Consider the following 23,410-nt stretch of genomic DNA (forward strand, 5'->3'; position numbering starts at 1 on the left):
ATACTGAAAAACATCCATCCAGATTGACATTAGAGACTCATCAATATGAGTTAAAGTGTGATTTGAATGTTGGTCATCAGAGGTGAACTTTGTTCCAAGTGATGAAACTAAATGTTTGTACAGACAATGAATAAACTAAAGCAAGTAAATATTGGTATATATTAGTGAATAATGTTAATGCTACATATAATGTAAATGGTATAAATGTTGGTGCTATAATTACACAGCAGTTGTCTACTTGCCTCTCATAGCTAATCAGTCTTTCATAATCTCTCTCATTGCCTGGTCTTACTTCAGGTGAATATTATCTGTTTATAGATTGAGTAAATGTCCTTATTAGTCAGTATAAAAACCTGCACAGACAACTGACGCCATGAAGAGATCACCCTCCCACCTGACATGCCACCAATGCATCCACCGGAACACCAGCTAGATATCAGCCCACCTAGATGGAGTGAAGTGGAGAAAACTGTGCATAGAGCAAGGGCCTCATCAGCTCCAGGTCCCAATGGAGTTCCATACAGGCTCTACAAAAATGCACCAGATGTCCTGCGATTCCTCTGGAGGCTCATGAAGGTGGTATGGCGCAAGCAGGAGATACCAACATCCTGGCGGAGAGCCGGAGGAATCCTGATCCCAAAGGAAAAGGACTCATCAGAAATCGACCAATTCCGCCAGATCAGCCTCCTAAATGTCGAGGGCAAAATCTTCTTTAGCGTGGTGGCTCACAGGCTGTCGTGATACCTGCAAAGAAACCATCTGATTGACACATCAATCCAGAAAGCAGGGATATCAGGCTTCTCCAGTTGTCTGGAACTCGCTAGCACCATCTGGCATCAGATCCAGGTCGCCAAGAAGGAGAGAACAGACCTTCACATGGTGTTCCTGGACCTTGCCAACGCCTTTGGCTCAGTCCCTCACAACCTCCTCTGGACTGCTTTCGACTTCTTCAGGGTCCCAGTGGCCCTCACAAGCCTCGTCAGGACGTACAGCTATGCTTGACAACAGCAGACTACACCACAGCGTGGCAATGTCTGGAGGTGGAAATCAAGGCAATCTGGCAAGCTGAAGCTCTGGTGTATGCAGTTCGGGCTCCTTCCACGCCTCATGTGGCCGCTAACCCTATATGAAGCTCCAATCTCGAAGGTGGAAAAGCTGGAGAGACTGATCAGCTCATACACAAGGAAGTGGCTTGGTCTTCCCAGGTGCCTCAGCAGTATAGGGCTCTACGGCAAAGGAGTCCTAGAGCTACCCATTTCTAGTCTCTCAGAGGAGTACAAGTGCGTCAAAGTAAGACTGGAGATGATGCTAACAGAGTTGAGTGATCCATTTGTAGCCCAAGCTGCCCCCACCCTGGCTACTGGGAGGAAATGGACCCCATCAGAAGCAACCGAGCAGGCAAAGGCGGCGCTCAAGCACAGGGACATCATGGGCCGAGTGCAGCAAGGGAGGAGTGGTCTTGGCCTTAGGGCCAGCACACCAGCCTGGAACAAGGCTACTCTGTCTCAGAGACGCAGGCTTGTGATGCAGGAGATACGTCAGCAGGAGGAGGCAGCAAGGTGCGCAAAGGCCGTCACTCAGGCAAGGCAAGGGCAATGGATGAGATGGGAGGGAGTGGAGAAGAGAAAGATCTCCTGGAAAGAGCTGTGGGAAATGGAGACATTCAGAGCGAGCTTCACCATCAAGGCTGCCTATGATGTCCTGCCATCTCCCAAGAATCTCAGCCAGTGGTACGGAGAAGACCCCATATGCTCCCTCTGCCCGACTCCAGCAACACTAAAATACATCCTGGTGGGCTGCAAGACCAGCCTCACTCAAGGCCGATACACCTGGCGGCACAACCAGGTGCTACGGTGTCTTGCAGCAGTGCTTAAAGGTCGGCGGATGAGCGTCAACGCCCTTCCTCCCCCTTCATCCCACTGGCCGGTGACAGCATTTGTCCGGGAAGGTGAGGGTCAAGCCAGACTCACCACATCAAGACCAGACACCGGGCGGCTAGGCGGGGCACGCAATTGGAAGATGGTGGCAGACTTAGGTCAGAGGCTCTGCTTCCCAGCTGAGATCGAGTCAGCCAACCTCAGACCAGACCTTGTGCTATGGTCGCCCTCACTCCATCTCGTTTACATCATCGAGCTTACAGTGCCCTGGGAGGATGCAGTGGAGGAGGCCTACGAGCGCAAGAAGCTGAGGTACGCTGAGCTTGCGGCCGATGCACAACAACATGGCTGGAAAGCAAAGGTCCGACCGGTCGAAGTAGGCTGCAGAGGGTTTATAGCCACATCAATATCAAGGCTACTCCGGGAGATGGGAGTGCGAGGGAAGGCCCACCGGCAAGCAGTCAAAGACCTCTCCAGAGCTGCTGAAAAGGGCAGTCAGTGGCTCTGGATGAAGAGAAAGGACTCCACCTGGGCCCTCAAGTGAGTAGATGGCATCTAGGGGGTGAGCCCGGGACACCGGGATTCACTGCTGAACCCTCTGGAGGTGTCGTGGGTCTATCAGCGAAACATCGAGGAAACAGGGCGCCCACTTGATAACCCAAAAGTTGCCATCAATCAGTTGACCATCCCGCAGAGTCTAAGCAGCATGTCTCACGTGTGCAATTAAGGGATATTAATATCTAGTCCTACATAACAGACCTCATCCTGCTCCTCTCTTCTTAGCTCAGGCATCTCATTGTGTTCATTTGGGCTGCATGTAAACACTGAAAATTTACTTTGAGGAAAGTCAAGGAGCCTGGGCATGACAAATTCCCTTTTCCCTCTGCCTCTCTTGTGTCAGTGGAAAACACCCAGTTGTCGCTGTCCCCTAACCTCTTGTATAGTACTGAAATAGCCTGTGTGCTGAATCAGAGGTGTTAGCCTCTCAGGACCAATTACACTTTACATATTAGAATTAGTGTCTTATTATCTTGATTTACTGACATGGATCAAACCACAGACTGTTCAATAGAAATTTCCATGGATAAACAGTTTTGCTCAAAGGCAACTGACCCACCCAGTTTAAAATGCTGCACAGTATTTACACTGAAAACTTGCCTTAATCAGGGACTACAGCCTAAGGACACTCTGTTTGGTCAACTGCCACTATACCACTAAAGCCAATAACCTGCTCTAAACTAAATTTCTAAAGACATACTTTGTTCTGTAGAAAACACGCCATTCTAGTTTTAAAAATGCTAGGTTTAAAAATGTTAGGTTTTGAATAGGCTACTGTATCTTATCAGCCTTGCTTGTCAGGCTATACATTAAAACAAAAGAACTAAATGGATGGGTAGTTAGATGTGAATGAGTATGATTGATGCATAAATATATTTCAGCTTTAGGAGTTCAAGACATGATTATAATGATGAATTTCCTTTAGTGGAGACTAGATGACAATCTAACAGGCAGCCACTTATATGCCAGGGTGTTCAGTAAACCACGCTTCTTTAAGAAGAGGAAACACAGTGAAAACATTTCTATGCTATTTGTTATATGAATAACAAATTATATGAATCGCAACCATCTTATGCAAAAACAGTTTTTATCTAACTGTTTTATCTACTGCAAAAGCTGTGTTGTGGTTTCTGTTGGTATGTACAAGTGGTGTTTCTTCCTGCCTGAGAGAACTGGTGGTTTACCAGGCGAAGCAGCAGAGTAAACAGATTTTAGACTGATCTGACAATGACTTTTGCATTCATCTGCTTTTTTGGTCGAGCTATGCCATTACATTAACAATGAACACAGCAGAAAAAAACAACCCAAAAGGTGTAAATGAGTATCCATTAAAATGATGATATGCATAAATACATGCAGTTCTGTTTTCAACCAAGCAATGTGTCATGTCTTATAAGATCTAGAGCTCACTGTATCACCTGTTTGTTCAGCAAAATGTTTCTCAAAATGTTCTTTTTGTGTTGCAACATTCTTCCTCATGTCTGTCTGTGAGCCTCACACTGAGCGAGTGCTCCTCATTCTCACTGCTCAGATGGTCTCTGGACGTTCCTGCCCGAGGGTTCATTTCAACATTTTGAGACAGGTGTACAGCCCTCTGTGGGGTTTTTTTGCATCTCACCCATAGGGCATTTCTCTGCAGTTAAAACACCTGCAGTTTTAACCAAGGTGCCATAAACATATCTTCTCCTCTCTTTATCAGAGCAGGATTGAGAGGTGTTTTGTCCATCATGGAGCCTATAATTGACTCTCTAAAGTTTTTCCATGTTGAGGCCAGTGGATTTTCTGTGTCACTCAGCCTCTTCTTCATCTTTCTGGCTCTTCTATACTGGTGAGTCACTTGAGCTCAATAGATAGATTGAGAGCAAAAGAGATACTTTGTTTTAAAAAGGTGAATAATAATAATAATAATCTGTTTTGGGGGGAAAGTTTTTCACTTTCTTACCTTGCTTTCTTTCTTTTTGGATAGATCCTTGTGCTTATGTGACCATGAAATTAAACTTATAGTTGTGATCATTGATCACAACTATAAAATGACATCTTTTCAGTGTGTTTCTGTGTGTCAGAATGCTAGCTTTTTGTGAAATCCAGACAAATGTGCAAAGTGGTTAGTGGGGGTCAGATGTAACGTAGTGGTACAACTGTACTCACAGTTAAACAAACACAGCATCAAGCGCTCCCAGGTCCAGCAAGCGTCCAGTTAACGCTGATTCAACACTCTCTCTTACTGAAGTCATATTAGGCTACTTTGTTCCAAGTGCAAAAATCTTCCTGGGAGAAGAACAGTATTTGCTCATGAATAGATTTGTTAAATAAATAATATTAGGCTATTAATATAATTATTCTGGCGATTGCCGTAACCCTGCAAATAATATCTAAAAAAATGAATTGATACAGAAGAGGATTAGGGCCACATGTGAAAAATGTATTTGAGTTCTGAGATTAATCTTTAAAGTCAGAATTCTGAGAAAAAAGTCAGAATTACTAGGAGTGTTTGTGTCGTCTGCGTACTGATGGGTGATACTTTCTCCCCCTCCCGGTAACTTTATGGAATGGATGGTCTTGTCGGACTTGATCAAAGTGGCACAACAACGCTTGGCACACTGATCATCCTAATGGAAAGGCATCAGTTACTGTCCCATTACACTTTATACAACTTTTTTCTTATGGCAATTTCACCCAATGACCTTCTATCTCCCAAACCAAATTTCTAAAATGTTTTAAACAAACAGCTATGCTCCACTCCACACTTCATATAGGCAACCTGACAGCATCCCTGACTGAACAGAGTATATCTACTATCTCTCTGCTTGGTAGGCTATTTGAAATAATTGATCCTGCTACCCGATTGTTGCTCTGTAATGTCAGACACAGAGCAATTTTCTGTTTGCATAGAGAATTTGTTTTACATTATGTTGGTCATGCTGGTCAGTGTTTCCCACAGGTTCTCAAGTTATTTGTAGTGGTGGGAACCTGGGGTGTGCAAGAAGAACAGAATATAATCAGTTTTATTATGTTAGTTTATTAGTTTGGAGTGGCCTGGTATTGTGTTTAGCCACTACAAATGAGTCAAGAGAGAAACACTAAAGTTTGAATTGTTTTGCACAAGCCTACGGAGTGCAGAGGGTGAAATATCCAGGTGGTAAAGCTACAGTGTATTGAAGAGATGTCATCAGCAGCAATAGCATCAGCATCACCCTCTTCTCTGCCATCACTAGCTTGGTCAACTCTACACTGGCTCTCTGACACACTGGCCCACGTTTCACTTACAGCCAGTTAGCAGGTGAATAAGCCAGGATGTTTTTATATGGATTTATAATGCAGGCAAGCAGCTGATTAAGGCCACATCCTTTATTCAACATGTGGAGACAGAAATTCTACATGGCAGAGGTTTTAGGAGTCTTGGGGGATGTTTACAGTTCCCTGAGCAAATAATAATAATGTTGTGTGTTTATGTGCTGCTTAGGCGGTATGTGCAGAAGATGTGGTAATATTCGTTGGAATTCTTTATTCATCACTCACCAAGACACCTCTGCACTCTTACTCTCTCTCTCCTAGGTATTCAGTCTTCCCCTATTCGATCCTCTCTCGATGTGGAATCAAACATCCCAAGCCATCACCGTTCTTGGGCAACGCATTGCTGTTTCGCCAGGTAAGACATGACTGTGGAAGGTTTGATAGAATCTCTAACATCTGCTGTGCATTCTCCATCCAACTTGTGAGATTTTCCTTTGGTTTTCTAGTCTTTTGTCCTTAGCAAAGCATTTCACCCGTGTCAAAACCACTTAAGACCTTGAGTCAAACACACACACACTCACACACACAGGCATGTTACCCCCTAAGATGAGAGAAATCTTGCTTCCAACATATTACTGCACTTCATTAGATTTGTTCATTAAAGAAGGTTCACAAGTAATTACTTTTTTGTACCATGTGACCGCCAAATAGATTAACGTATTGATAATTGTTTAGTTAATTAGTTTTGTGATGAATATGTAAAAAGAAGAAAAGGTAAGTGGGCTTGTTCACTTTAAAGTCGAGATGAAACGGCATTTCGAGAGTATCTAACTTCCGTATCGTGACGTATTTCCGAGTGAAACAGGAAAGACAGGCGGGACATAACGTTGGGAGGAATTTGATTTGAACGTTGAAAAGTGGGCGTGTCATAACACCCGAAGACACACCGAAGTACCATGCTGTTGCTAGCTAGCTAATGGGTGGATGTCATGATATTATTGGTTGAAATTGGTTATGGGCATGCTTACGTAAGCACATGGCATATTTTGTTTTACAGGAAGAAAACATGATTGAATTTTGATATAAGAATACAAAGAAATTGATTTTTTGTATTTTTTTTGGCATATATTGTTAAATAGGTGCACAATATGACCGGGGATGTGATCTAAAAGGGTTAAAAAGGCATTTTTCATTTCATCTCGACTTTAATATACAAAGTACGTATGTCTGTATTGAAATTTTTGCAGTGTATTCTTCTCCTCTCGAGTTTCCTCCTTATCTTCTTTTTCAACCAATCCACCCTTTGCTGCTTGTCCCTTCTGGTCTATTGTTCAACAGCCTGGCCACTGTCACTGTCACTCTCTCCTTGAGGAGTGTTAAGGCCAATTTATACTTGTGCGTTGAAGTGTCGCTATAGCTACGCCATAGGTCTTTGCGGTGCCAGTGTGTGAGTGCCACTGTGAGTGGCCCGCTTTGTATTTCCTCCTATCTGCATCTGGTTGATGGCCGCTTATAGTAAAGACAATGGAGCAGATCAAAGAGAGACTAGTTAAGGAGGTTTGCAAATAAGACACCTCATCTCCAAATTACAAAGAGTACCAGATGTCACTGAATTCGTGGTGAGAAATATCCCACAACGTCAGAGAATGTAAACACCACTACTACTGTTGTTTTTACTTCTGTGTTAACGAAGCACACCGCTGCCATCTAGTGTTTCGTGGTCTACACGCAGATTCATCAGCGCAGAACTATAACTGCTCGCACCGCCATAGGCACCTACGGCGTGGCAACAGCGACACTAAGTTGGCCTTGAGGCCTGTTACATACTCGCAAAACACGCAACAACGCCAAGGGCAACGCAAGGGGTGTTTCTCACGTTCTTGCACAGCCAAATGTGTAAGCCAAAATTTGTAATGCAACGTTAACGTTTGACCTTTTCAAGGTCTGCTGCAGTCCTTCCTGACGTTGCTCTTTAACTTTCTTTTCAGGGTTATTTCGAACGTGTCACTGATCTCATAGAGAAATACGGCAAAGTGTGTGGGTAAGACAATGAGACATTTCTACATTAGCATTCTGTCAAACACAATGGTCTAAACAGAATCCTTTTTTAATTTCAATTCTCCCACAATGTGTTGTGAGATGAACACATAATGCTAATATTCAGGGCAAATTAAAATAAAGTTAAATAATCAAATAGTGAATAAATTAATAAATAAATAAATACAGGTATTGTTAAATAAGTAATTCAATATCTAAATAAACAGATCATTAGATATAACAGTTGTCTATTTATCTATTTGTGTACTCATTTAATTTATTTATTTCAGTGTCACAAGATATTCACATTGCCTGTTTCAAAACTTGCTAGGTGAGATAATCTGTAAGAGTAAAATGCAGCTCAATTGTATGTACATAGTATTTTCTTCACTGTACTATTTTACATCAACAATTTTGGTAAGAATATTTGTCAGGTATAATAATATATCTAATCTAAATCTAATAAATATCACTATTGGCCTTCAGAAACCCATATTGGTCGATCCCTAATGTGCATGCATGTCTTTGTGTGTTTTGTCTCAGACTCAATTTGTTATGTTTCAGGTACTATATGGGCCGGTCACCGGTGGTGTTGGTAGCAGACCCTGACATTCTCAAACAAGTGATGGTCAAGGAGTTCAGCAGCTTCCCTAACAGAACAAGCAAGGTACAAACACACACACACACACACACACACACACACACAAGGCTCCAGGGAGTCCTCGTCGCGCTCCGGCCCTCTCTCATCACAGCAGAGCTGGAGCTCAGTTTAATGCGCTTGGTAGCACAGGAAATGCTCATGACACTGCTGACGTCTCGCCACGGGAAGAGCTTGGCAGTAGATGCACTCCGGTGGGTCCTGAATCCCATCCGCAGCGGACGGGCCCGAGGCATTCAAAGCAGCTGCGGTGCTGGTTCGCGGCGGAGATCGGGCTGGGGCAAGTCGGGCAGTAGCCTAGTTCAATTCCAAATGGAGCCCCCTCAAACTTTCTCTATCAAAACGAGTGAGGATCGGATGTGTGTGTGTGCGCGTGTGTGTTCACTGCATTGTGGGGGAATGATGTGTGTTTTCTGTACAAGTTCACGCTTTGTGATTTCAGGAGAATACTCTTCGGGGCTTTGGTGGCACTGACAGAATGTGCCCTCCTCACCCTCAGGATCCCACAGTTGAACCTAATACAGGAGAGTGGTGTGTGGCAGAACAGGGCAGAAGAGGGCAAGGCAGAGAACAGAGCGTGAAGGAACAAAGCAGGACAGTGCAGGGTGGAGGAGAGCAGGGTGGAAGAAAAGGAGAGTTGAGTGAAGCAGAACAGAATAGAGTAACGTAGACAAGAACAGAACAAAATAGAGGAAAACAAAAAAGCGGAGAGAAGAGCACAGAACCAGCTATAAACAACAGTATGGCAGGGCAGGGGAGAACAGAGCAGTGCAAGGCTACAATCTCTCTTTATCTTATTTATTTTTGTCTTAGGCTGCAATGAATAACCGCAATAACTCCTTCTCAAGCCTTACGTTCAGGTGCACTACTCAAAACACACACAAATAACATCATATCGTAGTAGGGTGAAAGAAAGACTCTAATCAGATCCTTTTAACCAAAATAACATAGCCGGCATTTATTTCACAATAAAAATAATATATTCCAATAACCTCTTTAAACAAAATCAACATAAATCATTCCAATACAAAAATAAAGTTTCTTATATGTTTCAGTCCATAAATCCCCTTTTTGTTTTGTTTAGTGTCCTTTATCACAGTCCTTTTTGGTTTAATTCCAAAAGAAAAAATTCTGAGCTCTGTAAAACCCAAAGTATCAAAACAAAAAAAATACTTCAACGTACATCTACCCGGGTAGTATGGTTTTAGTGGAAAGAAATGGTTGTTAGCAAATCCTGTCCACTGCACCTCTGTAGTAGACTCCTCACTGTCCATCAGCAGTAGATGGTCCACAGCTCAGTAACATCCGTCTTCTCACTCACAAAACCAAGCACAAAATAAACAACAACCAGAGAATGAATAAACATAACACACAAAAAGGATTTATGGATTTATGCAGTTCACATCAGTTAGACTTCACCTTACTTTACCTCACTGTTCTTGCACTTCTGCCGTATTGCTACTTCCATTCTTTCTTTGTTCAGTTCTGGAAAATTCTACTCTGCTCGCTACTCTCTCTCTCTCTCTCTCTCTCTCTCTCTCTCTCTCGCTCGCTCTCTCTGCAGTTCGCTCCAAAGACAGGCTACTACTGACACCTGCTGGCGGAACACACCAACTACTAAGACGACACACATTGACTGTGCTCACATTAGGTGGGCTACAACAGTATAGCAGGAAGGTCCAGAAGAAAACACAATAATGCAGAGTAGAACAAAGCAGAGCAGAGGAGAGTAGATCAGGGTAGATCAGAGCAGCACACTGAAGGATATGGCAAGGTATCCCAGGATGCCACAGTCTAGGCAATATGCATCACAGAGGGTTCAGAGGTCACAAGGCCACCCTCACTTTCATCATCCTCCATATTGGCTCTGTGCTGTACAGGGCCTGTGAAATGTCAAAGGGGGATGGAGCAGGCTGGGGGAAATCAATGCACTTTGGAAACAGTGTAGAGCTCCTGGGCTTTGTTTTCAGCACACGAATGGTGGGCCGGTTGGGGTGCAGACAGACAGTATTTTTCTGTTGCTCATACTTCTGGATCCCCAGTGTGATGTGCACACTAGAGGGCTGTTTATGCATGTGAACCACACCATGAGTCTTAGATGTGTTTCTATGGCAAATATATTTGCCATAGACATGAGCATGAACTTTGTAATTTCATGTAATATTAAAAGATGTGTTTTTGCCCGTCCTCTCCTTTCCTCCTATGAAGACTTTTAACATTTACACCAAGCCTGTGACTGACTCTCTGCTGCTGCTGAGGGACGAACATTGGAAGAAAGTCCGTGGCATGTTTACCCCATCTTTCAGCGCTGCTAAGATGAAAGAGGTGAGAGTTTCCTTTCTTCCCTCTTTCACCTCCTTCCTCTCTTTCTCTCATCCCTTACCTCAGCCAGTACCTCGCATGCTCCCTGAGGATGAAAAGTTTTTCAAAAAAACAGCTCTGGAATACTAATTTCTAGTAACTTTTAATTAGGATATCTGACGAAATTGATCAGATAAATTAAAAACAAAGAAAGAATTCACTCCCATAAATTCACAGTTTATCATACAAAACAAGATGCCACATCAAACAGTTTGCTGCTTTTTACAACCACCAATATCATTTTTTTTAAAAAATCATATCACTTTTTAAAGCTTTAGGATGTTTTATGACTCAGGTGCTAAACAAATGACAGATCTGATGTGACAAGAACTGTTTGTCAGTAGGCTTTCAGCCAAGCTATCTAGTTTGGCCTATTTCTAATTAATAACAACAATAATAATAATATATAATATGAATAAGTAAAGATTTCCGTTTTGGAATTACAGTGTTTTATGTAGTTGTGTATTCCTTCCAACTAACTGCACTGATATTATGTGGTTTCTAGTCATTTATTTATTGTGGTGCACTGGTCCTTTGTCCAAGCCCTGTTACAACACCGGCTTTAGCTTGAAAAATTTTTTTTAATTATAAAGTACAATACAAAAAGCTAGCCTGGAGAATAATGAGCCATGCAAATCAACGTTTTAGACAAGACGCAACCCATCTACTGTAATATGGTGAAGAATAAAGTTAGCTACCTCACTATCTGTAGCCTACTTAGCTAAACTGATGGTCAACACTAGCTTAACTGAGTACCTAACATATTCATAGTCATGCTGGTAACTGCCAGTGTAGATAGCTGGCTAAGTAGGCTAATGTCAGCCTGTTTTTTGCATAGGGGGTGGAAGGACTATCCTGTCTGCTGCTACTGGTGTTAATGCTGGTTTATGTCCAAAAGGACCTTTATTTTCGCCTCTGGGACCGCATTAGTTTCAGGCCCTGTTGAATAGCTACCAAACTAACGTTGGAGTCAGTTTAGCTGCAAAACAACCACCTTGCTATTTTAAAAATAAACAGATGAAAATATGGTGTTGTAATGATAAGAGGGAAAGATTACATACTTAGAAGCATGCAGGAGACGGAGGCAAATATTGACAATTTTTACATGGGCCTAATTGTGACAGAGCCATCCCTAAGTGGCCCTAAGTGGTGTTGCACATAGTGGCAACAAAGCTATTAACCATTTGTTGTTGACAGACAGTCATGATATAAGAAGACTACTTGGCACAATATCATCTCTTTCCTTTGTGAGCCACAGGAACTAAAACATCGACAAACGTGTGTCCTCCTCCACAAGTCCCAATAGCCTACCCTTTAGAGCATGTTGCTTGACAGATATTTATCTATGCACACCGAAGCTGTGGTGAGCTAACCAGTGTTTACCTAATATACAGTGTATACTGTATATTCTACTGTGGCTGGCCGTCACGGTAAAACATGATCTGCAATGCTAAAATATTTTCTATAGTGTTTTCTATAGTGTTTGTATAGTCAATTAGTAGCAGCGCCACTGCTGAAAATGCACAAGATTTTTTAAAAATCAAATGTATTTCTGCCAAGATGCATCTTCATGATCGAAATGACAAACAGTGACATGTGGTCACAGACAGAGCCCCCCCCCCCCTTACTGCTCAAACACACATTATTTTTCCAACATGGGGTTTTTCTAAACCAAAAATAAATCACCTACCGTATCATTCCCCGGTGATCTCCATTGGGACGAATGACCATTCTCTCTTGTAAGAGAGACATATTTCAACACATTTCCTCCATTGAAACATTGTTGTCCTTGAAAAAAGAAAAAGTGTAATCCATTCCCAGGAAATCCCAGCAATCATGGCAAGTGTCTCTGTCTTTCTGTGTGTGTATAGATGGTTCCCCTCATCAACACAGCCATTAATAGCCTGATGAACAACTTGAATGCATATGCAGAGTCAGGAGAGGCCTTTGACATCCACAGGTAATTGCAAACACATATATAAATACTTTCCTCATACAGTCTTTTTCTTTGATTCAATCTAATGCACTCTCCTTTTTTCTACATGGTAGAATTCTATATAAATTCCTCTGTAGGTTTCATGTTTGCATGTATCTTTTATCAAACCCACATCCATGCTTCTGTGTTTTTGGATCTGCAATGTTCATTTTTTCACCATGAACAACGTTTAATAAATGGTTATATGGCATCAAAAGTATATGTTGCACTCTTGCAGCTACAGCAGTCCATGTTATATTGACTCACTGGGTCTCTTCTGGTTGTCACATAGATGAAGGCAAGGTGTCTTATGCCTATGTAGGCATTATACTGTGTTCTCGACTACCTAGGCTTCCTATATTGATTAGCTATATATGTGTGCGTGTGTGTGTGTGTGTGGTTTACAGATGTTTTAGTTGCTTCACCATGGATGTTACTGCCAGTGTGGCATTTGGGACCCAGATGGACTCTCAGAAGAATCCCAATCACCCATTCGTCCACCATGCAGAGATGTTCTTCTCCTTTTCTTTGATAAGGCCCATCACGCTCCTATTCAGTCAGTTCTATCTATTTGTATTTATATGAGCCCTTTTTATACAGGAATGATGTAATCAATACAAATATTATAGATGACACACAGATGATCTGCATACTGTACAGTATTTTGTCTTTATATTCTGTTCCATACTGTATGGCCATGTTCAAGTGGAGAGTGAGAAATCACAGAAAATACACCAGAGTTCCCAACTAATTCCTAGAATGATAAATTAAAAAAGGAAGCACAAAGTAAAAACTGGAAATATCTTTCTAGTAAATGTAACAAAAATGTATTTTACATTTACTAGATGTTACAAAAAAAAAAAAAAAAAAACATTGCACGCAGAATCTACTGTGTCATACAGTTCAGTCTTGGCATGTTGGGTTTAGGTGAGGCACTAACAGAAAGTTGGTTTGTGTCTCTAGTTGCTTTTCCTTCCATCTTGGCTCCTGTGGTGGAGTTCCTCCCCAACAAAAGACAAAATCAGATCAACAATTTCTTCTCCAGCAGCATTAAGAAGATTATCAAACAGAGAGATGAGCAGCCTCCTGAACAGGTGCTACTGAATCTCATGGGCATTACAACAATCAGTCATGCTTTGCTGAATCAAACTGACCAATGTACCTGCCAGTGAATTCACAGCAATATCAGAAACAATCACATACAACACATACATCACACAACTTAAAAAGGTGTGGCAAATGTTTTTAGAAAGTTAGCCAACATAGACTCCCCTATCCTGCATCTATCCTGCATCCATCCCCCACTAGTACTGCAACAATCAGTACAGACTATTGTTTTCAGATACTGTTTAGTAAAACTGATTTGGCATTTTGTAACACAAAACCTACAAACAGCTGTTCATTCTTTGTCCAATCCAACAGCTGAAAAGAGAATAAAACTCAAGTTTTCCAAACAATTTCAGGAATAGAGTATGGAAAGACATTAGTGATAGCAGAGATTGAATTTGAATTGCATACATTTGAATTTGTCATACTGATATTGAACCATTGAATCCAAAATATGATTTTTACCTCCACCAAGGAGGTTATGTTTTCGGTGCCGTTTGTTTGTTTGTCTGTTTGTTTGTTTGTCTGTTATCAGGATTACGGAAAAACTACTGGCTACTTTTCATGAAACTTCGTGGAAGGGTGTAGCATGGGCCAAGGAAGAACCCATTAAATTTTGGAGCGGATCCAGATCCGACTCACGAACAAGCAATAATAGCACGACCCTTGGCGGAGGTCTGCGCTCTCCGAGCGCCCTTCTAGTTTTAAAATGAATTCATTCAAAAATGAAATTTGTGAGGAATCTCCGATGTTGATGAATTGAATATTTGCTCATTTGCTTTTCCAAAGCCCCCAGATGTCTGAATTCTGAGTGTTAATTGACAAAAAGCAATATTGCTTTTTGTCAATTAACACTCAGAACACATACAGTGTATATACTGTATGTATATATATATATAATTTATTCATATATACAGTATGTGTGTGTGTGTGTGTAGAGACGTCGAGACTTCCTCCAGCTGATGTTGGATGCACGGAGCAGCCAGGAGTGTGTCTCTGTGGAACACTTTGACATGGTGAACCATGCTGATGAGCTAGATCACACACACCAACAGGCACCCCAGCCAGCCTCGGAGAAGGACAATGACTATAATCACCCACGGGTGTCACCCACCAAACGTCCACAGAAGACGATGCTGACGGAGGATGAGATTGTGGGCCAGGCTTTTGCCTTTCTCCTGGCAGGCTATGAAGCCAGCAGCAACACGTTGGCCTTCACCTGCTACCTCATGTCCCTCCACCCTGAATGTCACCGTAAATTACAGGAAGAGGTGGACCAGTTCATCGCCAGACATGTGAGTGTGTGGCACTGTGGTTTGGTCTGACCTACATCTCATCCAGTTAGGATGTAGGATGGCAGATCTGGGCAAAACAGTAGTTGAATATATTTTTCTACTAGAAAATATGAGCCATACTCATATAATATAATGTGCAACTCTCTGGCACGATAAGTCAAGCTCACCTTAAGTAGTTCAAATATTTGATCAAAAATGTGTTGTCAATTCCTGAATGATGGGACTTCTGCTGATGTACTGTAACTCTATAAGAAGCTAAGCATCCTGGATAAGTACCCAGATTCATCTGGAGCAGAAATTATCTAGTTCCTCATGCTCTCACTCCTTTCCACATATAATTGTCTGTGACAGTTTTGTGGCTGTTGTCCATGTGTCATAATGACAAATCACTTTAAATTTCAGGGATTTCCTAATTAACCTCTTCTCTGTTGTGCTTCCCTGCTCTCATATTCACCCTGCTTTACTACAGGCCAGTGGAGGTGAATTGGATTAGAGAGACATAATTGTGTGTGTGTGTGTTGAACGTTTCTATCTGTCTGAAACAGATGGAATTCACCATTCAACAGACAGCTCGCATTGAAAATGAATTGAAATGAACGTAGATGGACAGACACAACAGATCAGTATGGCCACCACCTTAAGATTGCATTAACTGTCATATGTGGTTGACTTGACTGTGGTAGAATTTTGGACTTTTCATAAGGAGATCATTAAGTGTTATTCCACGGTTAGATGATTTCCTGACAGTATCATGAAGGTTTCTTGGCCTCACATACAGTAGTAGAAATGAAAACTGAAGATATCATTTGGTGTAACTTTTCCAGGCCTGGGAAAATTATAAAATGTCACATCCAAGCATTTTGGGCAATTTTATGGAAATTTGTTTTCTTGTGGAATTAGGTCCACAAGTGTTCTCAAGTAATCTTGAAAAGGGGAGAAGGGGTGTCCAAGGGTGCATTCATACATTACACCATCTTTGCAATATTGCTTTCAGACCATGTGCAACCATATTCCAAACTTTGACACCCAGTGACTTTAGGTGGCAGTTCTGGCACAGAAACTGGATGGTAGGGAACATGTGATTTCCTATGCCAGTCACACCCTCAATGGCACGGAGCGTAAGCGTAACTTTATGCCATTGTCTGGGTAGTGTGACACTTCCGGCACTACTTGGCCTGTCATCCCTTCATTATCATTACAGACCACAGTCCATTGGTTGGGCTAAGAAAGATACCCTTGGACAACGACCCTACTGGGCACCATGCATGCTGGGCGGTAGAACTAGATGTCTATGATTGGTGCATCATTCACAAAGATGGTTCCAAACATCTCAATGCCGCAACGCCCTGAGCCTAACAGGTTATACCTAAACCCTCTAAGCTGTCACGTGCCACACAGACAGCCCCACTACATTTGCTGACTGATATGCATTCAGCAGGGTTCCTCAAACCTTCCCCCATGGAACAGGCTCTGTCAGATGACCCTCTCTGGGCCTGGCACGATCTCAGAGGGAGCCTAGAGTCCCTGGTAGCCACCAACAATCTCATTCACATTCAAACTGATGATCGGGGCCTTAGGGAAAAACAACAGGCTGACCCAGAGCCCTCAAATGGGTTATGGACGGTCATGAACACCCATTTGGGAGGTTACACAATGCCCCTCCTACTCTCCGTACGTTGTGGACTGAATTTGGTTGACTCAAAGTGGCCAACGGCGTCCTCTGCTGTCGGGTTTGCCATCCCTCGACATCCCTAGTTTGAATCTGACTTAGTAAAGGCTCTCTGCTTGCACCTTGACATCTGGAAACTCTGTCCCCCTATCATCCTTAGTGTGATGGTGCAGTGAAACGTTTTAATCAGATCCACAAAGCTGAACTTGCTATTAAGATCCTGCTCGACATGGTTTTTGAATGGGATGACCACCTGCAACAGGTGGAACTAGCTTATAACATGTCTGTCCAGACAAGCAGTGGTTTAACCCCTTTCTTCCTGGCACATGGAGGTGAAGCTAACTTGGTAATTGATGTTGTCAAAGACTGTCATCTTCCGCCAACCCACACACCTGGGACACCAACCGAGTATGCAGCGTCTCTGAGACATAGGCTACAGTGACCCATGCAGGATGTTAAAAATCTCAGTGACACAGCTAGAGGGTGGCTGAAGCACTGCTACGAGAATGAAAAATATGTGCCTTACAATGTGGGGGACACCGCCACAACAAACTAGCTCTATGCTAGCTTGGTCATGTGGTCCAGCAGAGTGCCACCCACCTGTGAACTTTGTTATCAGGGAAGTGGATGACCCACGGGCCAAACACAGGCTGGTGCACTTTAATCGCCTTAAGCCCCAAAGTCTAATTATCCCGAACTGCCTGTTCAGGTGGAGTGATACTGTCTTTGCTCCTCCTGCAGCCACAGGGACTCTTTCACATGCCTCTCATCTCACAGCCCTCTCCATATCCTTGCCGCTAACCCAGCCGACACTGGAAATGGACACAGGGGAGTATCTGGCTCCTGCCCGTGCGGTGGCCCTACTTTACTTAGGCCTACCTGTTTGCAAAGGACCCCAAAGTATGTCAGACCACACACATTTGGTAATGCTGAATAGCATCACCATCAAGACAACTTGTCATTTTTTCAAATGGCAACAAGTCAGTCACCATCTCACCTGCAGTTGCAGGGCTGTCACCAAATGTTCTATTGTTGAGATGTAGAACATTTCCAAAATGATGAATCAAGCTTATATTCTCACCGTCAAATAATTTACCCCATGGGCTTGGTACCACTAATCAGGTACATACTGATTGTGTATCTCCTCATGGTGAACAACTTTGCCAACAGTAAACTTGATTGATGCCCAAATTGGCATTTGTGGTCCTTGGACATGCCTGAACTTAATTTGTGATGAGCTAAGCGATCAGTCAAAAATTGCCCCAAATATTAATTCGTAAGCATGCAAATTTGGGTATGGAGTATTGAATATATTGTTAATCTGGCTCCAAATGGCAAGCATCAACATTTTGACTTAGTAACAGCCTACCAACTATGTCATCAGTGGCATTAAAAATGAAGCAATTCTAACCAATAAAAATTTGGCCAGCATTTTGGATATCTTCGACAAAAATGGAAAAGACTTCTTGCATCGCAATGACCCTGAGACACTACTTGGTTTTCCAATCTTTTCCCTCATGCAGTCTAAACCAGTGCATTGCTGCCCGCAGCTATATTTAACTTTTTTTTAAATTTGCACAAAAACTTCAACTCACTGTAAAATCATGGCATAGTAATCAATACACTTGAAATTCTCGAGGTTGACATTCTCGAGACGTCTACCAAGGTGCATGATGAGATGTTGAGATTTGAAGAAAATACAGCCATTTGAACTTTGTTGTGTTGTGATGAAAACAAAGACTAGACAATGCCTTGTGGGGCAATCTGTTATGTAACATTATCATCGTTATTTTGAAAGAGACAGAGGCAAGTGTTGTGAGACATACTCAAATTTTCTATCCAGTCTGTTTCCTCAACATTGCGGTTGTTCCTACCCGTTCTGCGGTCTTGGCCCGGCCCAAATGTTGCGGGTAAAGTCCATGCGGTGGAAAAAGAGAATATGACGCTGCTGTCAGCGGTGGTTTATTAAGATCTTATGGATATATTGACGTCTCTGGTTACTGGTGTCAAGTAAACCGAAAATACACAAGTGAAATACAGGCAGTGGTAGCCGCCGTATTGGTCTGAAGTAAACGTTACTATGGTTACAGACATAAATTACAGCCATCGTGAGATCGGAGGAGTGTGACTCCTGTTACCCGTACATAGTCTGGTAATTTTACTCTGCTCTGCTCCAGAGCCCCACTCTCTTCCGTTAATTTACATACATCCACGTCTTCCATTGCCCTATAAACTCTAAAGCTAGGTAACGTTATTACCTGTGGTATTTAAGTGACGTTAGTGGAATTATTTAACTGATAACCGTGTCGTAATGCTTCAGTGTATTGAATTCTGTACAGGTTCTGTGCTTGTTTGTCATGCTGTGGTAACCTGTTCATTGCTGCTAGCAACTATATTTATCTTGTGTTTTCCCTTCTTTTGTAGGAATCACCAGATTATACCAATGTCCAAGAGCTTAAGTATTTAGACATGGTTATATCTGAAGTGTTGCGGCTCTACCCACCTACACTCAGGTACAGTAAGCACATTAATTGAAGATGAATGGGTCATCTTCACCAGAGCTTCACCAAAAGAAAGAGCATTTATCCCTGTAGCATACCTAGACATTGGTGAAATCCCAGCGCTGACTTATAGTTAATGTGGGGTAGGACAGTTCCTTCACTTTAACATTGATTTTCAGATATCATTATACTGACCAATACCATGCACCTTCTCCCCTGAAAGTCGAATAATTCTCATTTCTTGTAAGAAAGAATGAAAGGAAAAATGTGTTGAGGTGCATACTTCCCCACAAAGTCAAACAGAAGTAACTACTTTTTGTGTGTTTTCAAAGTCAAATACCATGGCCAGAGTTTAGCTTTCATATCAACAAAAATATACTAAATGATAAGCAGTTCACTTTTGTATCAACATAACGTCATTGTCGGGTGAAAACCTCCAAAATTGGTAATTTCCATGTTTTAACTTAAAATTAAGGGTTACATGCTTCTTTATGGATTGAGGAAGTTCTACCACCCTTGGTGCTAATGAAACCCTTTCAAAACCCCATTGAATAAATTGAAAAATACATGGTGGCCAAGGCTGTTTTCCTTAGTTCCTGGAAAGTTGACATTTTGGAGATACAAGGTTTTCACCCGACAACAGCGATAAGTAGATAGTTGGGACAGGGGAAAACCTAATTACATTTTTCTTAGCGTCATTATTGCAGTTACTGCTGTTTGGCTTTGTAGGGCAGTATAGAGCATGCAGGATCCTTCTTTTCAGTGTTATTTTGCCCCACACAGGTTTGGCCGTCACATTGACCATGACTGTGTGGTGAATGGCCAGTTTCTACCTAAAGGAGCGTCACTGCATGTCCCAACAGGTTTCCTACACTATGACCCAGATCACTGGCCAGAGCCTGAGAGGTTCATCCCTGAGAGGTAGGAGGCTGTCCTTACAGTACATAAGCAAAACTACAGTGTCTGTACCTGTATTTCAATTTTATCCAAATCTAGCAGATTGCTGAACTGTACTTGTTGGCAAATTCACATCTATTCAACTATGTAACTAGCAAAACAATATTCTGTTGCCCTGTGTTATAGTCTCCAGTGAAAGTCTTCAATATTAAAGGTGGGGTAGGCAACTTTTTTTTTATTTGGCGCAAAATTCATTAACACCTTTTCAGCTATGAGTAATTCAAATGGTCTGAGAGAAGATCAGGCCGCTGTGATCGCACCTGCCTGTTTTCAGGCTCGCCAAAATCTCACCGTTCCTAGTAGGCCTCAACCAATTAGGTGAGCTATCTGCGAGGAGGCCCACCTACTGCCTGTCAATCACGCGCGCACATACTTCAGTCTAGTCTATGGCAAGCCAAATGGGTTAAAACGTGTATTGCCATACTAGTCCTGCCTGCCCTGCATACGGCAGAGAGAAAACTAATATATCCACAGAAGAGAAGACATGAAAGAGACATAATCCAAACTGAATACTGGAACTGGAATAAACTTGTTGTGTAAGGAAGCCAGTTATTTCCCCACTGCACAAGACGTGTTCATTAGGAAGGAGCCATATTCAGGTCAGTCAGTCAACTCGTGTTGGGTAGCTGGCTTTGCAACTGTGGTAGCTTATTTATGTGTAACAAAAAAATAGTTTTTTGCCACCGAATGTTGTAGTTACAACTAGGCTGAGCTAGCAGAACTGTTTTGCATAAAAGGTTTGGAATTTCTCCAGTTTGGCCAAGCAGCCGGCGTGCTTTCTCTCCATGTACAGTAGATTGAACCTTGCTCTACCAAGGTTCATAGCAATGTGTGTTTCTAACTCCAATGGCTAATCTATGCTAACAAAAAAGTATTTTTGCTGGCGAATGTTTTAATTACAACTAGACTGAGCTGGCAGAGTTGTGTTTTGCGTAAAAGATTTGTAATTTATCAAGTGCCAAAATAATTCTTTGACATACTTGTCTACTCAAAAACAGGAAAAACCTTGTCAGGCTGTCCGTATCTGAAAAGATTTCCTCCCGACCGCCGCTTTTGCTGGTTTGTTAGCGATAGTGTTTTGCCCCACGGTGGGCGTGGCTTTCGAGCTCCGCAGTGTGTCTATAGAGGATTTTTTGTTGTATACTTTCAAATTCCTTCTCATTTCTCCAAAGTAGCCTACCCCAGCTTTGACATGTCTTATATAACCTTGAAACTTTCAAATGTCCTCTCATCTGCCATACATTACTAACACTACATATACAATAGTAGCAAAATCCATGTATTGCACCTAATCTAAATGCAATACAATATGTGTACTGCATATAACATACTGTCTCATTCCCATAATCAGAAAGGGTGATAAACACTGTTTACTTTGTCTCAGTTGTAACAGGGCACAGGTTTTTAATGTACTGTTTAAATTCAATTTGTACACCAAGAAAATGACTCACCATCTATTGCTTTTAATTAATCCCAAAATAAAACTTCTGGTTGATCCCCAGGTTCACGCCAGAGGCCAAGGCTAATCGGCATCCATTTGTATACCTGCCGTTTGGGGCAGGCCCCCGTAGCTGTGTGGGAATGAGGCTTGCCCAAATGCAGCTTAAGATGGCGCTGGTGCATGTGTTCCACAGGTTCAGCATTGTGGCCTGCTCTGAGACAAAGGTGAGTTGGTCATGAGACACTTTATGCACAACAATCTCTTAAATTAACATTTAGAATTTTGGGATTTATGTGACAGTATAGTACATCGGCAGAACCCCCCAGGAAGTCCAAAGATGATTTTGGGAGGAGACGAAAGATTATACATTTCCATATACATTAGTGGTTACAAACTTTTTCCTGTGAAAAAGTTAATATTTCAATAATTAATCAAGTAAAACAGCCTGAAAAGGGAAAATAAAAATCATTATTTGGTATCAGAGTTCACCATTCTGCATGTTTACATAGCAACAGGGGGACATGAGTAGGCATCTCTTGCAACTCTTAATGTAATAACTTTAATGTCGTAAACCAAATGTACTAAACCATCCTGTCAATGTAGTACGAATCACATTATTAGGATAAAATTTTCAGTTTTTAAAAGTGAAATTCCTGAACTGGAAATGTAATAATAGTCAAAATTCAATATGCAACTGTCATCCATTCACATACTTAGTTATTAACCATGGTGCTACATCTCAAAAAGAGATGAATATGTATGGAAGATGTTCCTTTCACATATGTTGCTCTTTTCATTGGTACAGGTTCCTCTGGAGTTGAAGTCTTTCACCAGTCTTGGACCTAAAAACGGCATATTTTTGAAAATCACTAGAAGAGACATGGGAGAAGGTTAAATAACTTCTCCACCAGACAATTAGAAGCTCACCATTTGCCATCTTCTTTTATGGTTGAAGCAAGTTACTGAGGCTCATATCATTACCCTATGTAGAAAAAATGAAATATGTATAGTATGTAGTATATGAGAGCCAAAATGTATAATACTACAGTATGTACATTGGATTATCCACCATCAAGGTCGGGAATACTTGAAACAGCACTAAGTATTCAAATTATAAAAAAATATAACTGTATTCTGTTATGAACCCTATAAAAACTAGAAAGGTAAATTTCCTGGAGAAAATGTGTGTGCTAGCTGTAAGCTACTGGATAAGACACAATAGTTGTAGCAGCTATAGGCCCTTTTCACATCGTCACGGTAACAGCTTCTGCATTGAGAAACAGGTGCATTACAACTTCCTGTTGCCAGCTCTGGCCTTCACTAAATCTCTCCACAACCTGCCCAAAATTAACATTGGTGAAGTACAAAGACTATTTTTGTTGACTCCTGCATCTAAACTACTAACAACTAAGTTCTTCACCTAAAGTTACTTCACAAAAATAAAGTTACCACAGGAAGTTGTAATGCACCGGTTTCTCACGACATGAAAAGGGCCTATAATAGTAGTCATAGTAGTACTAGTAATAGTAGTAGTAATAGTAATAGTTCCTAGTGTGTTACTAGGTGATTGCTAGGGTCTCACCTGGTGGTTGCACAGTTTGATTACTAATGGTTGTTAGGGTGTAACTAAGCGTTTACGTGGTTATTACAAGTGGTTGCTAAGGTGTTCCTTGGTGTTTGCAAGAGTCTCACTCTTGGTAAGTGATCTCCAGTAGTTGCTAGGGTGTTACTAGCTGGTTG

At 41.9% G+C, this 23,410-nt stretch overlaps 1 protein-coding gene and 1 pseudogene across 1 annotated transcript; both read left to right on the forward strand.

Annotated features, from left to right (window-relative positions):
- The first annotated feature begins 408 nt into the window (after positions 1-408).
- On the forward strand, positions 409-2,421 carry LOC139912502 (uncharacterized; annotated as a pseudogene).
- A 1,741-nt stretch (positions 2,422-4,162) lies between these two features.
- On the forward strand, positions 4,163-22,565 carry LOC139912489 (thromboxane-A synthase-like). Its single transcript, XM_071900310.2, has 13 exons — positions 4,163-4,263; positions 5,991-6,084; positions 7,658-7,710; positions 8,271-8,373; positions 10,573-10,689; positions 12,597-12,685; positions 13,108-13,256; positions 13,664-13,794; positions 14,746-15,102; positions 19,196-19,284; positions 20,056-20,193; positions 21,732-21,894; positions 22,476-22,565. Exons 1-13 carry the CDS (start codon positions 4,163-4,165, stop codon positions 22,563-22,565), a joined length of 1,674 nt encoding a protein of 557 aa, XP_071756411.1.
- Positions 22,566-23,410: the final 845 nt, after the last annotated feature.

The sequence above is a fragment of the Centroberyx gerrardi genome, chromosome 4, assembly GCF_048128805.1.
Source record: "Centroberyx gerrardi isolate f3 chromosome 4, fCenGer3.hap1.cur.20231027, whole genome shotgun sequence".
NCBI classification, from domain to species: Eukaryota; Metazoa; Chordata; class Actinopteri; order Beryciformes; family Berycidae; genus Centroberyx; species Centroberyx gerrardi.

Coding starts and splice junctions, on each gene's coding strand:
- LOC139912489 (XM_071900310.2), top strand. CDS start 4,163: ATGGAGCCTATAATTGACTCTCTAAAGTTTTTCCATGTTGAGGCCAGT. Junction 4,264..5,990: donor TTTCTGGCTCTTCTATACTG/GTGAGTCACTTG, acceptor TCTCTCTCCTAG/GTATTCAGTCTTCCCCTATT. Junction 10,690..12,596: donor GCGCTGCTAAGATGAAAGAG/GTGAGAGTTTCC, acceptor GTGTGTGTATAG/ATGGTTCCCCTCATCAACAC.